Source organism: Lithobates pipiens, unplaced genomic scaffold (assembly GCF_037356315.1).
Source record: "Lithobates pipiens isolate NorthernLeopardFrog02 unplaced genomic scaffold, aLitPip1_a1.2 Scaffold_18, whole genome shotgun sequence".
Taxonomy (NCBI): Eukaryota; Metazoa; Chordata; class Amphibia; order Anura; family Ranidae; genus Lithobates; species Lithobates pipiens.
Genome location: NW_027507758.1, coordinates 201,306,692 through 201,324,309, shown reverse-complemented (window position 1 = coordinate 201,324,309; position 17,618 = coordinate 201,306,692). Strand labels below are relative to the sequence as shown.

At 46.7% G+C, this 17,618-nt stretch overlaps 1 protein-coding gene across 11 annotated transcripts in view; it reads right to left on the bottom strand.

The window, feature by feature from the left end:
- The window catches only part of TBCE (tubulin folding cofactor E), a 969,060-nt gene that overhangs the window by 417,953 nt on the left and 533,489 nt on the right, over nt 1-17,618 (bottom strand). For all 11 annotated transcript variants that reach the window (XM_077486518.1, XM_077486519.1, XM_077486516.1 and 8 more), the window contains one exon: nt 12,964-13,040. In XM_077486518.1, coding sequence (XP_077342644.1) covers nt 12,964-13,040 — 77 coding nt within the window. The remainder of the gene's footprint in view (nt 1-12,963; nt 13,041-17,618) is intronic.

The following is a 17,618-nucleotide window of genomic DNA, read 5'->3' as shown; positions in this document are numbered from 1 at the left end:
CCACCGTGTTTGACAGTGGGGATGGTGTGTTGAGGGTGATGAGCTGTGTTGCTTTTACGCCAAACATATCGTTTTGCATTGTAGGCAAAAAGTTTGATTTTGGTTTCATCTGACCAGAGCACCTTCTTCCACATGTATGGTATGTCTCCCAGGTGGCTTGTGGCAAACTTTAGACAAGACTTTTTATGGATATCTTTGAGAAATGGCTTTCTTCTTGCCACTCTTCCATAAAGGCCAGATTTGTGCAGTGTACAACTGATTGTTGTCCTATGGACAGACTCTCCCACCTCAGCTGTAGTTCTCTGCCGTTCATCCAGAGTGATCATGGGCCTCTTGGCTGCATCTCTGATCAGTCTTCTCCTTGTCTGAGCTGAAAGTTTAGAGGGACAGCCAGGTCTTGGTAAATTTGCAGTGATACTCCTTCCATTTCAAAATGATTGCTTGCACAGTGCTCCTTGGGATGTTTAAAGCTTGGGAAATCTTTTTGTATCCAAATCCGGCTTTAAACTTCTCCACAACAGTATTACGGACCTGCCTGGTGTGTTCCTTGGTCTTCATGATGCTCTCTGCGCTTTCAACAGAACCCTGAGACTATCACAGAGCAGGTGCATTTATACAGAGACTTGATTACACACAGGTGGATTCTATTTATCACCATCAATCATTTAGGACAACATTGGATCATTCAGAGATCCTCGCTGAACTTCTGGAGTGAGTTTGCTGCACTGAAAGTAAAGGGGCCGAATAATTTTGCATGCACCACTTTTCAGTTTTTATTTGCTAAAAAAGTTTAAATTATCCAATAAATTTCATTCCACTTCACAATTGTGTCCCACTTGTTGGTGATTCTTCACAAAAAATTAAAATTCTATATCTTTATGTTTGAAGCCTTAAATGTGGCAAAAGGTTGAAAAGTTCAAGGGGGCCGAATACTTTCGCAAGACACTGTGTATATATATATATATATATATATAGTTAGAAGTAGCACAAGTAGGATATACAGGGTATTTTAACTGGGAGTCAGACATGACTCCACATGAAGGGTGGAGGGTAGTTCTAAAGGCTGAGACTTATTGTGCATGGATATCAATTTAAATATAATGCACAATACTGGTAAACTTCTACTTTAAGCTTAATTCTAATGCCTTATATTACCTCCAGTCTATCAGCCTCCAGCTTTTCTGCATTCAGATGCTGATCTTCCCCTGCACAGAGCAATGAAAGTGTTTGATTTTTATTTTATTTTTTAAACAAAGTTGTCATACTTATCTACTCTGTGCAATGGCTCTGATTCTCCTCTTCTGGGGTCCCCTGCTGGCCCTTCTGGCTCCTCCAGCCTTCAGAGTGTCCCTATAGCAGGCCGCAAAGTATAGTATAGAGTGCCCCATAGCAAGGTAAAAAAAACATATTATATTCAATTATGTTATTAGTTTGTTTCAGCCCTAGCTTTTTTGAGTTTGTCCACCAGGAGAAACACTTTGACCTGTTCCAACTCTAGAATCGGGCACAGAGACTCCAGACTTATTGAGCTTAGGACCCATCTGAAGTCCTGCAGGGATCTCATTGTGATCCCCACACTGTCCGTCAGCACAACCAGGGAGTTCGCTCAGGACAGCCAAACAACCAGTCACAGCAATCCCCCATTGTCTTAGCAATGCTAGGACTGGTGACAGCACCTTGAACACCGGAGCAGTCGAGACCAGCCTAAAGGGGGCACCACAACTTAATATAGTGAGTACATAACTGCAAATGCAAAAACTGTCCCTCACACATGGAAAACGAGCAGGCATGCATCCTTGATGTCTATGGATGCAAGAAAAAACACTGATGAAAGGGCGCCACAACCAAACTGATGAATTCCAGCTTAAACCTGAAGACCAGCACAAGTCAAAGCTGGGCCTAGAGGTCCAGGAAAAGGGGAGTCCTGTCCTTTTTCGGGACTGTGAACGGAGTTGAATAGAAACCTCAGAACCAGTTCACTTCATGTCAGGTACAATGACAAGCAATCCCTGGTGAATCAGGGCCTGTACTGTACCACACAAGGCCTGAAGTAGAAGATGGAAAGTGAAGGGAAAGAATAGCACTGGTGGATCTGGGGCAAGGATCTGCTACCTTAAAGGGGCCTTCACAAACTACATAAAAACACAACTTTGGACACAAATTCAGTCAAGTATGACGGATTCAAAACTGCCCGGCCAGCTCATACAGGGGACGGCCACTGTACCCCTGGCCCCTAAGGTATCCTCACTCATTAACATACCCCTCATGGGGGAAAAATTTTTCCTCCAGCCCTAAAATTTGCACATAACCATAGCGTAGCCGTGGTCACAACTGCTCTAAAGGAGGACTTGTCATCCGCAGACGGGGAGAGGCAATCCAATGCCTATCTCTTCCACGCCGAACCACAAAGCAGAAGCCAGCAAAGTCAAGTGTGAGGTCACAAACTGCATCCACTCACCTCAGTGAGGTAATGCTAACTAAGGCAACAATGGGAGGGAGGTATCCCACCATGGACCAGACCTGAATCCCCCCTGCACTGCACAGCAACTGAGGGAACCCCTGTGCACTTGGCATATCTGGGGTGGTGTCCCCAGGAGCAGCCTGTACTGTGCAAGGTTACTGCAGCACTCTTGGTTGGGGGGGGGGGGGAGTGGCCACGGGGGAAATCCTCACAGACTGCTGGAAAGGAACCCAGTTTCCCCCCCCCCCCCTTAGGTGCTGACCAGAACACCAGCCCAGCCACAGGAAGATTGCTGGCCCCTTGGGAGTTCTGTCAGCATGCAATGTCACAGGGGGAAGGGGGTCTCCCCATATCAGTCCTGCCATCAAAGGAGGCAGTAGGTGAATGTCATAAGGCAAAATGATGCACCTGCTCTGTACAGGGTCTGCCCCTCAGCAGTGCCCACTAGGGAGAGTCGCTGCTCACACTGGCATGCAATTAGGGCGACTGCCAACAACCGAAATGGTGTCGCCGCTGCCTGGTCCCGAAGGCTGCAAAAGCCATGGCTTAAAGCAGTGTGGAGCCCGACTGTGTGGTGTGCCCACCCAAGAGAAGCCCCCACACAAGTCCCCAGGCATGGTGGGGAGCCAAAGCAACCCCACCCCCTCCCTGCCAGCAATCAATCCCAAGCCCAATAAGAGAGGCGGGAGTCAATACCCTCCCCACATGGCCCCAACAGCCTCGGTCCAAAAAACAGAATTGTCCCAAAAGCCCCCCTGGACTAGATTGTGGGGCCGCCATATATCCGGGGAACGGATACAGCCCCCAGTTGGGGTGGCGGGGTGTGCAGCACACAAGCACACGTAGCCCAGCAACTTCCCATCAGTCCAGACACTGGGAGCTTAGGGGGAAGGGTAAAGGAAACAAGGTACTCAATCCCACACCAATTCACCCCAGGAGGTATGGGGGGGGGGGCTGTCGGCAACGCTGTCACATGGACTATGGTGCCTGGTCATATGTATCCCACACAAGATGTTTGTGCCTGTCCAGTTCTGGATGGGGCATGGTACAGCCAACCCAGCATTTATCTAAAGGTCTGTGCACACTTGCTGGCCACTGGACCTATATCATCCAGCCCATCGCCAAAAAAACGCAAAAAGGAGAAAAAAGGAAAAAAGACTAGGGCACCAAAAAGCCTCAGCATGGAGCTAGGTCACTATCCTGAACACTAGGCAGAATGAGTGGATTGCCTATAGCAGAGAGGAGGTTTTATGCAAGCTAGTTGGCGTTGAGTTATTTTTTTGCTGTCCTGCTCCTGTAGGTGGTGATATAACCCTATAGTCAAGATTCAGAACAGTTGTGTTAATCAATGAATGAAAAAACAAAGTTTTTCTTGATCATACATCACGGGACACAGGAGCTTCATTACATAGTGGGTTATATAGGCACCTCTGGTGATTGGACACTGGTTGACCCCAATTAAGGAGAATTCCTCCACTATATAACCCCTCCCATATGGGAGGCACCTCAGTTTTTTTGCCAGTGTCTATGGTGGTTGGTCACGTAAAACTTTAGCTCTGTGCAGGCCTAAGGGCTACAACAAACCGGATCCATACCTCGGGCCGATATTTGACTCCCAAGATGGTATGGTACCCGGGCCTCGTCAGCCGAAGAAATGAGGTTTGGCCTGTAAGTCCTCTCCTATTGGAAGACTGGGCTCTGGGAAAACCAGACTTGGTGTACTGTTTATACAGAGTGCACAAAAGTTTCTGGCAGAGTCATTTACATGATCCAGGTAGGAGGCTCTTCCGAGGAAGAGCCCCAGATAAACCTGAAGGTTGGCTAACACTGCCCGCCGTGATGGGTGAAGGCTGGAATTTGTCTGTTTCAGCAATTCCTGCGGCGAGGACAGGTAAGGGAAGTTAATCCTATATATATATATAATTATATGATGGATTTCTTCATTTTTCAGTTGTATGTCTTACCTGGTTTCCACCACTAGAGGGAGTAATAGCAGCCTGATGCATACTTACATGCCTTTCAGTACACACGCTCAGTGAAGCCTGGTTCTCCAGCTGTCTCACGTCTCCACTGCAGTCCCTGCCACAACAAGGTAACACAGGGGTCCCACGCAGCTCCGGTGGAGTTCTCCTTTCCCCCCCTGGATCCCGTGGTCCTCGTGCACGCGCGCCAGGCAGGTTCCCGGCCTAATGGAGGAGTGGGGAGTGTGGTTGTGAGCTGTGCACGTCAGTGTGCACGGTGCTGTACTGTGCAGGCGCCAGATTTCAAAAGCCCAGAGCGCCAGGGGGCTGTAAGTGGAGACACAGGAGCTGTGGGCAGTAAGCATACGTGGGGATTGGATCCAGGCAAACCTTAGACACCTACTCAGCATCAGGTTGTGCAGTTTAAGCATGTATATTTATTGTGAGACTTTAAGCACAACAGTGATTGCACTTGTACTAGTACCTCTGCTTTGTAGCTTAGGACTATGTCTCCTCATAAGAGGGTCTCAGGGGGAGGTAGCAAAGGCACTGGTAAATCACCGCCTAGGTCCAGGGGTTCTAAAAGTGCCTGTAAGTTACCATCCCCCCCTGCAAGACTGGAGCCAGCCTCTCAAGATGAGTCAGTGCCCCTGTCAGGTTTTGCAGCCTCTCCTAATGTCCCAGCCCCCGTTTATGTCACTGAGGACTCCCTTAGGGCTACATTGGAGGGTTTTGAAGGGAGAATAATGAATTTTATTTCTGCTTCCCTGAAAGATAGCAGGAAAAGGGTTAGATCCCCTCCCTCTGCTGAAATTCCTCTCTCAGATTATTCTTCTGAAAATGAGGAGAGATCCCTGTCTTGGGACAGGGATCATGAGCAGTCGGATGAATCAGAGGAAGAGGAGAGAGTCCCCCTCCTCCCAGGCACTCAGAAAACAGGTACAGTATTATACTGAATTGGTGCGTACCACATTCAGAATGCCTGCTCCTGAAGTCGCTACGTCCTCTGTTTATTCCCTGGGAGTCAGGAAAGCCCTACAGACTGCCTATTCCTTCCCAATTCATCCCTTAATGGAATGAATTGTTGTATGAGGATTGGGGACATCCCAATAAACTGTTTGCTCCTCCTAAAAGTTTTTCTATGCATTATCCTCTGGAGGAAAGTTTCACCAAGAAGTGGGGGGTCCCATCTGTTGATGCGGCTGTTTCTTGCGTGAATAAAAACCTGACTTGTCCCTTGGATAATGCACAGGTATTTAAAGATCCAACTGATAAAAAGCTGGAAACCTTATTAAAAGCCTCCTTTTCCATGGCTAGCACTGTAGTGCAACCTACAGTCGCAGCCGTGGGGTTGTGCCAGTTTCTCAATAAACAGGTTAAGCAGATGCTTGGGCTCCTTCCCAGTGAGGAAGTAGAAAATAATGCAGAATTGCCTCATATTCTGTGTTTCATGATTGATGCGATTTTGGATTCTGTCCAACAAGCATCACGTTTGTCTCTCATGTTGGTACACATGCGAAGGGCCCTATGACTAAAGAATTGGGCGGCTGAGCTGTCATGCAAGAAGCATTTGATTGGGTTCCCGTTTAAAGGGGGATGTTTGTTTGGAGAAGAATTAGACAAATTCGTCCAAAAAAATCTCAGGAGGTAAATCTACTCTCCTTCCAGTCAAAAGGAGCAAGCGTCCTTCATTTAGGCGTGCTCTCTCTCCCGGAGCATCAAGCTCTAAGCAGTGGCGACGGCCTTCTCAGCCCTCCTCTACAGGAAAGGCTCAGGGCCGAGCCCAGGGGCAGAAAAAAGACTTGGGGGCGAAAGCCTGCCAAGCAGAGCCCAAAAGCTTCCTTGTGAAGGGGCGCCCCCGCACGGCCGAGTGGGGGGAAGGCTCCTGCAGTTTGCAAGAGCCTGGCGGGAAGAGATCCGGGACAAGTGGGTGATCTCTTCGGTATCTCTGGGCTACAGGCTAGAGTTTCAGGAGATTCCACCTTCTTTTTTTTTCTAAGGTCAAGGATCCCCAGGGATCCAGTAAAGCAAAAACCGCTATTTCTGGCCTTGGATCACTTACTATCCCAGGGGGTGATAGAAGTGGACCCTAAATAACAGGGTTCAGGATTTTACTCGAATCTCTTCACCGTTCCGAAGCCAAATGGAAGTGTCAGACCTATCCTAGATCTGAAGGATCTGAACCGGTTTTTATGCGTCCTTTATGGTCCTTCCGAATGCAAGGGGGAGAGTTTATGGCATCAATAGACATCAAAGATGCATATCTTCATGTGACAATTTTTCCCGCACACCAAAAATTTCTAAGGTTCACGGTAGAGCGGCGCCATTTTCAATTTGTGGCCTTTCCGTTCGGGCTTGCTACGGCCCCTCGAGTCTTCACGAAGATTCTGGACCCTCTCTTGGCAAACCTAAGAGCTCAGGGTATAGCCGTCATGGCTTATCTAGACGATTTACTTCTCATGGAGAAAACAGTAGCGTTCCTGAACCGCAGCGTTACCAAAACGCTAGAACACCTGGAACGCCTAGGTTGGATTATAAACCTAGAAAAGTCGTCCCTACAGCCTGCCACCAGGTTGAAATACCTGGGTATGGTCATCGACACCGCTCAGGGCAAGGTGTTTCTTCCAAGGCCAAAGGCCTTGGCCATTGGGGATCTGGTGCGCCTAATTCTGGGCAGGAGATCATCCCCCATTCGATTATGCATGAGACTGTTCCATTTGCCCAGTTCCACTCAAGGCCTCTGCAAAGATGCATCCTTGCGGCATGGAACAGGAAGCCCCAATCCTTGGATCTTCCTATGCGTCTATTCCCAGGAACACACAAGAGTCTTGTATGGTGGTTACAAACCAAGAAACCAGAAAAGCATGTCCTGTGTCTTTCTGCAGTCTTCATTCCAGGAATGGAAAATTGGCAGGCGGATTTTCTGAGCCACCAGCAGTTGTGCCCAGGAGAATGGGCTCTGCACCCCGACGTGTTTCGGAACATATGTCACAGTGGGGTACTCCAGACGCAGATCTGTTTGCATCCAGGTTCAACAGGAAACTGGACAATTTTGTGTCAAGGACAAGAGATACACTTGCTCAGGGGTCAGATGCTCTGACAGTTCCCTGGGATCAGTACAATCTGATCTATGCCTTCCCCCCCGAGCCCGCTTCTGTCGCGGTTCCTGGGAAGAGTCAAGAAGGAGAAAAAAAATCGGTCCTTTTGGTGGCCCCGGCTTGGCCCAGGCGACCGTGGTACGCAGAGATCATGAAGTTCGCAGTAGGCAGGCCATGGATCATCCCTCTCCGGCCAGATCTGCTCTCACAGGGTCCGATTTACCATCCTGCTTTACACAGTCTGAATTTTACGGTTTGGCTGCTGAGACCCACATTCTGAGAGACCGTGGCCTTTCGGGGCCAGTCCTTTCTACTCTGGTCAATGCCAGAAAGCCGGCCTCCAGGCTTATTTATTACAAAATCTGGAGGGCATATGTCTCCTGGTGTGAACTCAGGAAATGGCATCCTAGAAAGTATGTCATTAGCAGGATCTTGGCCTTTCTCCAGTCAGGCCTAGAAATGAATTTGGCCATAAGCACCATCAAGGTGCAGATTTCGGCCCTGTCAGTGTTTTTTCATTAGCCACTTGCATCGCATTCCCTGGTGCGGGCTTTCATCCAGGGGTCCATGCGGTTAAGACCGCCAGTCAAACCTCAGGTATGCCCATGGGATCTGAATTTGGTTCTCTCGGCTTTGCAGGGGCAACCATTTGAACCTTTACATCTGGCTTCATTAGTTCTCCTGACTAAAACATTGGTCTTCTTGGTAGCCATATCCACGGCTAGAAGAGTATCAGAGCTAGCAGCTCTCTCCAGCAAGGAGCCGTATCTAATTATTCATAAGGACCGGGTGGTCATGCGTCCCAACAGGTCCTTTCTACCTAAGGTGGTTTCGGGATTCCATTTGAATCAAGACGTAATCCTACCATCCTTTTTTCCGGACCCACAGTCCGCAGAAGAAGAATCTTTGCACACTTTGGATGTGGTTAGAGCAATCAGTATATATCTTCAAGCAACTGCTTAGATAAGGAAAACTGACAGCTTGTTTATTTTGCCAGAAGGCCCTAGGAAGGGCCAGGCGGCGTCACAATCCACTCTCTCAAGGTGGATTAGACAGGTTATTTCTCAGGCCTATAGTGTAAAGGGGAAGATTCCTCCTTTTCAAGTGAAAGCGCACTCAACGAGGGCTGTAAGTGCTTCTTGGGCAGTGCATCACCAGGCCTCCCTGGCTCAGATCTGTAAGGCTGCAACTTGGTCATCAGTCCACACATTCACCAGATTCTATCAGGTGGATGTCAGAGGACAAGAGGATACCGCCTTGGGGGCGCAGTGTACTGCAGGCTGCAGTTTAGGTCCTCCGGTCCCTGGCGGTCTATAATTATGATCTGTGTCTCCCTCCCCTCAATCTGAGCATTGCTTTGGGACATCCCACTATGTAATGAGCTCCTGTGTCCCGTGATGTATGATCAAGAAAATTGGATTTTTATATACAGCTTACCTGTAAAATCCTTTTCTTGAGAGTACATCACGGGACACAGAGCTCCCGCCCCTCTTGGGTTTTACGTGGTTTCTTATTGCTTTGCTACAAAACTGAGGTGCCTCCCATATGGGAGGGGTTATATAGGGGAGGAATTCTCCTTAATTGGGGTCAACTAGTGTCCAATCACCAGAGGTGCTTATATAACCCACTATGTAATGAAGCTCCTGTGTCCCGTGATGTACTCTCAAGAAAAGGATTTTACAGGTAAGCTGTATATAAAAATCCCATTATTTGCAATCTACACTATGGGACATATTTAACTGCTTGCCGACCAGCCACCATCATTATACAGCGGCAGGTCGCCATGATCCCACGAGCCGCCGTAGCTATACGTCGGCTCCTTTAAGCGGGATAGCAGGCACATGCTGCACTCGGGGTGTGACAATGCTCATTGCTGACAGTCACGATGACTGATGGCCAGGACCAATCGAGAGGCAGAACAGGAACGCGTGTGTGTAAACACACAAATCCCTGTTCTGTTCTGTGAGAAGAGACAGATCGTGAGTTCCCAATAGCCAGTAATTTCCTCTAGGTCAGTTCCCTCCCCCTACAGTTAAAAACACACACAGGGAACACAGTAACCCCTTGATCGCCCCCTAGTGTTAACTCCTTTATTGGCCGTGATATTTTTACAAAAATCAGTGAATTTTTATAGCACTGATCACTGTATAAATGCCAATGGTCCCAAAAATGTGTCAAAAGTGTCCACCATAATGTCGCAGTCCCGATAAAAATCACAGATCGCCACCATTACTAGTAAAAAAAAAAAAAAAACAATAATAATAAAAATTCTATAAATCTATCCTCTACTTTGTAGGCACTATAACTTCTGCGCAAACCAATCTATATACGCTTATTGTGTTTTTTTTTTTAACAAAAAAATGTAGACGAATACATATCGGCCTAAACTGAGAAAAAAAATGTTTTTTTTTTTTTTTTAAATGGGGATATTTATTATAGCAAAAAGTACAAAATATTGTGTTTTTTTCAAAATTGTCCCTCCTTTTTTGACCTGGGAGAGCAACTGCTCTCAAGCACATCATGGGATCAAGATGGGGCTCAAGTATAAGGGGGGGGGGGGGCTGGGGGAGGAGCTGCACCCAGAATTTTTTTTTTTATCTTAATGCATATAATGCATTAAAGGAGAAGTCCAGCCTGAGCTTGTTTGGCTGGGCTCTTATGGGTCACAGGAGTGCAATTCGTTTTTCACTCCTGTGACACGTTTTAGCAGAGAATAGACTGAAGTCTGCTTTCTGCTGACGTCACCAATATCAGTCCAGGCACCGTGTCATTCCAACTCTGGATCCAAGAGGTGCCACTCCCTGCCCCTCCACAGCTCAGCGCTCCAGTGAGCGCGAAGGAGCAGCAGAGCTGCTGACTGACAGGCAGCAGCACTCTGCTTGGGAGCCGAGAGAACCAAGCCATCAGCAATGTTCGGTGACTCGCTTCTCAGTGCAGATGCAGCATCAGTCCGATGCTGCTTCCACATAGGTATGATTATGGGGAAAAAAATCCCACACTTCCCTTTTAAGGTAAAAAACCTTCTGCCTTTAGAACCAATTTAAATGTGAGCACATATACAGTATCTCACAAAAGTGAGTACACCTCTCACTTTATGATATTTTTTCATGTGACAACACTTAAAAAATGGCACTTTGCTACAATGTAAAGTAGTGAGTGTACAGCTTATATAACAGGGTCCATTTGCTGTCCCCTCAAAATAACTAAACACACAGCCGTTAATGTCTAAACCGCTGGCAACAAAACCAGAGCTTCACAGGTTGCCACTGGAGTTTTCTTCCACTCCTCCATGACGACATCACTGAGCTAGTGGATGTTAGAAGCCTTGTGCTCTTCCGCCTCACGTTTGAGGATGCCCCACAGATGCTCAATAGGGTTTAGGTCTGGAGACATGCTTGGCCAGTCTAACCTTTGCCCTCAGCTTCTTTAGCAAGACAGTGGTCCTCATGGAGGTGTGTTTGGGGTTATGTTGGAATACTGCCCTGCGGCCCAGTCTCTGAAGAGAAGGGATCATGTTCTGCTTCAGTATGTCACAGTACATGTTGGCATTCATGGTTCCCTCAATGAACTGTAGCTCCCAGTTCCGGCAGAACTCATGCAGCCCCAGACCTTTACACTCCCACCACCATGCTTGACTGTAGGCAAGACAAACTTGGCTTTGTACTCCTCATCTGATTTCCACCACACATGCTTGATACCATCTGAACCAAATACGTTTATCTTGGTCGCATCCGACCACAGGACATGGTTCCCGGAATCCATGTGCTTAGTCTGTTTGTCTTCAGAAAACTGTTTGTGGGCTTTCTTGTGCATCATCATTTAGATTTGATGCAGTGTGCAGTGTATGGTCTGAGCAGCATAGGCTGACCCCCAACCCCTTCAACATCTGCAGCAATGATGGCAGCACTCATACGTTTATTTCCCCCCAAAAAAACTCTGGATATGTCACTGAGCACATGCAATCAACTTCTTTGGTCCATCAAGGGGAGGCCTGTTCTGAGTGGAACCTGTCCTGTTAAACCGCTGAATGTTCTTGGCCACTGTGCTGCAGCTCAGTTTCAGGGTCTTGGCAATCTTCTTATAGCCTAGGCCATCTTTATGTAGAGCAACAATTCTTTTTTTTCAGATTCTCAGAGAGTTCTTTGCCATGAGGTGCCATGTAGAACTTCCAGAGATCAATATGAGAGCGTGAGAGCGATAACACCAAATTTAACACACCTGCTCCCCATTCAAACCTGAGACCATATGACACCAGGGAGGGAAAATGGCTAATTGGGCCCAATTTGGACATTTTCACTTAGGGGTGTACTCACTTTTCTTGCCAGTGGTTTAGACATTAATGGCTGTGTGCTGAGTTATTTTGAGGGGACAGCAAATTGACACCATTATACAAGCTGTACACTCACTACTTTACATTGTAGCAAAGTGTAATTTCTTCAGTGTTGTCACATGAAATTATATAATAATATATTTACAAAAATGTGAGGGGTGTACTCACTTTTGTGAGATACTGTATATCTGTAATAGTGGCATTGTTGGAAGGTAATGCAGTATTGTAGTTTTTTTTTTTTTTTTTGCTAATTTATTGGTAAGTGTGATAAGAGGTTGAAACTATTTATTGGAAGAGCATATGAACATGCACAAGACTCAAGCACTACTGATTGAGAGCAGATGCAATGAGGATTTGAGGAAGAGGAGGAGATAAAGTGAAGAAGCACATTAAAGTTTATTCCATAATGCTATATTTGACCCATATATGTAAAGGCTCAAAGAATTTAAAGTGAAAGCACCATTTTATATGGATTTTGATAATATACCTGGACATTTTTTTGTTGTGCTGGCTTGAGATTGTATGATATACAGTATATAACATCTGCATCGCAAGCGACGCTTTTGCATGTAGACGTCCTCGACATGTGAGTTTATGTTCATGGGTGCAGGGCAGGCTACTTGGGGGAGTGGGTTAGTGATTGGGTTTCATTTTAGATTTTTTGTTTTACTTTCAATATGTCTCACCTGCCTATCTTTGAAGCCTGGCGATGCCCGCCATGTGGATCTTGCACCCACAGGTGGGACAGAAAAGCATAGGAAGCATGGCAGGGGGGCACACCAGGGGAGGTCATGGAAAGTGTTCCGAGGGTTGAAAAGCTGTATGTTAGAAAGCCAAAGCTTTGTGGGGTGTGTATAAAATAGCCCCTGCAACCACCTTAAGCCTTACACTATGGTGTAACAAACCCCTGGAATGATATGCTTACCTTAGCTGTCAGAGGTCTCAGCATAAAAAGCTATTCCTTTTCCAAAGGTATCTCACATATATTAGTGACAAATCTTATCTACGATAAATACATACTGAATGTTTATTAATGAGTTCCCCTACATATGCTATGACATGCTATTGTTTTTTTATACAGTTTTAAAAATGCATATGAACCACCTTCTTTACCTTTCCATTGACGCAATACCGTTTGATGCTAGATGTAGCTCTTCAAGCACTGGCCACATTGCAGCACACTGCAACACCTGGCAAAAACGTAATTTAAATTGGTTATTATGACAAATAATTATCTGTTATTCTAATTTTACCATCCTACATACTTTAAGAACAATGTATAATTTTACATACTACACAAAATATAGTTGGCAATACATGACTCAGTGGGCTACGTGGGAAAGAAACAAACCAAGATTATGTGGATTATTATTACGGCTGTGTCATTGTATTCTGACAGCAGGGTCATCCTTCTCTGTCAGAATATATTGATCCAACATATTGAGAAACTGATACTATCCAGCAAACACCACAACTGTGCAAAAGTTTTTGTTTTCTGCTTCTACCAGAAGGTAGTGGGCACCTTGCAGGGGAACTAGAGGAAGTCCATGTAACTAGAGGAAGTCCATGTTAGTAACTACTTTTAAATACCCTTTATATAAAAGAACTCTGGATCTAAGAAAAGCTATTTTTTATTTATTTTAAGCAATGGCCAGATAATGGTTTCCTTTCTTAGAGTTAGAGTTAGTTATATCAGGTCAGGTTGAAACACTAGTCCATCTATTTCAAGAAAAAAAAACTAATTTAAATCCTCCATACACACAATCTTATACCTACAACTGATCCAGAGGAAGGCAAAAAAACAAAAACAAACAAACAAAGCATGACCCAATTCACTCCAGAAGGGGAAATAAATTCCTTCCTGATCCTCTAGGAGGCAATCAGATATCCCCTGGATCAACTACCCCTGGAATGGATCTCTAAATATTAATATTCAGTTATAGATTGTCTATTTAGGAAAGAATCCAGCTCTTTTTGAAAGCCATCTATGGAGCTGGCCAGAAACCATTCTTAATGGTGTCCATTCCACATTTTCATAGCTCATACTGTGAAGAAGCCCTTCCGTATGTGAAGGTTAAATCTTTTTACCTCCTGGCGCAAAGAGTGCCCCCTTTCCCTCTGTCATAACCCGAAAGTGAATAACTCTATACTGTACCATGTTCACTATATGGACCACTTATGTATTTTCATGTTGATCATAACCCCCTCCCCCCTCTTCTCAAGAAAGAAATAATTCATTTTAGCTTATCTTTCCTAATAGCTCTTTCTTGATCATACATCACGGGACACAGGAGCTTCATTACATAGTGGGTTATATAGGCACCCCTGGTGATTGGACACTGGTTAACCCCAATTAAGGGGAATTCCTCCCCTATATAACCCCTCCCATATGGGAGGCACCTCAGTTTTTTCGCCAGTGTCTATGGAGGTTGGTCACGTAAAACATGTGCTATGAAGAAAGCTCTGTGCAGGTCCCTGCGGGGGCCTAAGGGCTACAACAAACCGGATCCATATCTCGGGCCAATATTTGACTCCCAAGATGATATGGTACCCGGGCCTCGTCAGCCGAAGAAACAAGGTTTGGCCTGTAAGTCCTCTCCTATTGGAAGACTGGGCTCTGGGAAAACCAGACTTGGTGTACTGTTTATACAGAGCGCACAAAAGTTTCTGGCAGAGTCTTTTACATGGTCCAGGTAGGTGGCTCTTCCCGAGAAAGAGCCCCAGATAAACCAGAAGGTTGGCTAACACTGCCCGCCGTGATGGGTGAAGGCTGGAATTTGTCTGTTTCAGCAATTCCTGCGGTGAGGACAGTCCCCTCCTCCCAGGTGTTTAGAAAACAGGTGCAGTATTATACTGAATTGGTGCGTACCACATTCAGAATGCCTGCTGCTGAAGTCGCTACGTCCTCTATTTCTTCCCTGGGAGTCAGGAAAGCCCCACAGACTGCCTATTCCTTCCCAATTCATCCCTTAATGGATAAATTGTTGTATGAGGATTGGGGACATCCCGATAAACTGTTTGCTCCTCCTAAAAGGTTTTCTATGCATTATCCTCTGGAGGAAAGTTTCACCAAGAAGTGGGGGGTCCCATCTGTTGATGCGGCTGTTTCTTGCGTGAATAAAAACCTGACTTGTCCCTTGGATAATGCGCAGGTATTTAAAGATCCAACTGATAAGAAGCTGGAAACCTTATTAAAAGCCTCCTTTTCCATGACTAGCGCTGTAGTGCAACCTACAGTCGCAGCCGTGGGGTTGTGTCAGTTCCTGAAGGAACATGTTAGGCAGATGCTTGGGCTCCTTCCCAGCGAGGAAGTAGAGAATTATGCAGAAATACCTCATATTCAGTGTTTCATGATTGATGCGATTTTGGATTCTGTCCAACAAGCATCACGTTTGTCTCTCATGTTGGTACACATGCGAAGGGCCCTATGGCTACAGAATTGGGCAGCTGAGCTGTCATGCAAGAAGCATTTGATTGGGTTCCCGTTTATAGGGGAACGTTTCTTTGGAGAAGAATTCGACAAATTCGTCCAAAAAATTTCAGGAGGTAAATCTACTCTCCTTCCAGTCAAAAGGAGCAAACGTCCTTCATTTAGGCATGCTCTCTCTCCCGGAGCATCAAGCTCTAAGCAGTGGTGAAGGCCTTCTCAACCCTCCTCTACAGGAAAGGCTCAGGGCCGGGCCCAGGGGCAGAAAAAGACTTGGGGGCGAAAGCCTGCCAAGCAGAGCCCAAAAGCTTCCTTGTGAAGGGGTGAACCCGCTAGGCCGAGTGGGGGGAAGGCTCCTGCAGTTTGCAGGAGCCTGGCGGGAAGAGATCCGGGACAAGTGGGTGATCTCTTCCGTATCTCTGGGCTACAGGCTAGAGTTTCAGGAGATTCCACCTTCTCGTTTTCTAAGGTCAAGGATCCCCAGGGATCCAGTAAAGCAAAAACCGCTATTTCTGGCCTTGGATCACTTACTATCCCATGGCGTGATAGTAGAAGTGGACCCAAAAGAACCAGGGTTCAGGGTTTTACTCGAATCTCTTCACCGTTCCGAAGCCAAATGGAAGTGTCAGACCTATCCTAGATCTGAAGGATCTGAACCGGTTTTTACGCATCCAGTCCTTCCAAATGCAGTCAATCCGCACTGTGTTCTCCTCCCTGCAAGGGGGAGAATTTATGGCATCAATAGACATCAAGGATACATATCTCCATGTGCAAATTTTTCCCGCACACCAAAAATTTCTAAGGTTCGCGGTAGAGCGGCACCATTTTCAATTTGTGGCCTTGCCGTTCGGGCTTGCTACGGCCCCTCGAGTCTTCACAAAGATTCTGGACCCTGTCTTGGCAAACCTAAGAGCTCAGGGAATAGCTGTCATGGCTTATCTAGACGATTTGCTTCTCATGGAGAAAACAGTAGCGTTCCTGAACTACAGCGTTGCTAGAACACCTGGAACACCTATGTTGGATTATAAACCTAGAAAAGTCGTCCCTACAGCCTGCCACCAGGTTGGAATACCTGGGTATGATCATCGACACCGCTCAGGGCAAGGTGTTTCTTCCAAGGCCAAAAGCCTTGGCCATTGGGGATCTGGTGCGCCTAATTCTGGGCAGGAGATCTTCCCCCATTCGATTGTGCATGAGACTGTTAGGGAAAATGGTCGCCTCCTTGGAGGCCGTCCCATTCGCCCAGTTCCACTCAAGGCCTCTGCAAAGATGCATCCTTGCGGCTTGGAACATGAAGCCCCAATCCTTGGATCTTCCTATGCGTCTATCGCCAGGGACAAGCAAGAGTCTCGTCTGGTGGTTACAAACCAAGAATTTGCTGAAGGGCAAAACTTTTCTTCCTCTTCTATGGAAGATTATCACGACAGATGCCAGCCTGACAGGCTGGGGAGCAGTGTTGGAGGAGATGTTCTCGCAGGGGAAAAGGTCTGCGATCGAGAAGCTATTGCCCATAAATGTCTTGGAGATCCGGGCAGTTTATATGGCTCTCATAAAGTGGTCTTACAGACTACGAGGTCTCCCTGTTCGGGTTCAGTCCGACAATGCCACAGCAGTGGCTTATATCAATCACCAGGGCGGTACCAGGAGTCTGGTTGCACAAAAAGAGGTGAATCGCATACTTGTCTGGGCAGAAAAGCATGTTCCGTGTCTTTCTGCAGTCTTCATTCCAGGAGTGGAAAATTGTCAGGCGGATTTTCTGAGCCGCCAGCAGTTGTGCCCAGGAGAATGGGCTCTGCACCCCGACGCGTTTCAGAACATATGTCACAGGTGGGGTACTCCAGACGTAGATCTGTTTGCATCCAGGTTCAACAGGAAACTGGACAATTTAGTGTCAAGGACAAGACATACACTTGCTCAGGGGTCAGATGCTCTGACAGTTCCCTGGGATCAGTACAATCTGATCTATGCCTCCCCCCCGAGCCCGCTTCTGTCGCGGTTCCTGGGAAGAGTCAAGAGGGAGACAAAATCGGTCCTTTTGGTGGCCCCGGCTTGGCCCAGGCGACCATGGTACGCAGAGATCATGAAGTTAGCAGTAGGCAGGCCATGGATCCTCCCTCTCCGACCAGATCTGCTCTCACAGGGTCCAATTTACCATCCTGTTTTACACAGTCTGAATTTGATGGTTTGGCTGCTGGGACCCACATTCTGAGAGACCGTGGCCTTTCGGGGCCAGTCCTTTCTACTCTAGTCAATGCCAGAAAGTCGGCCTTCAGGCTTATTTATTACAAAATCTGGAGGGCATATGTTTCCTGGTGTGAACTCAGGAAATGGCACCCTAGAA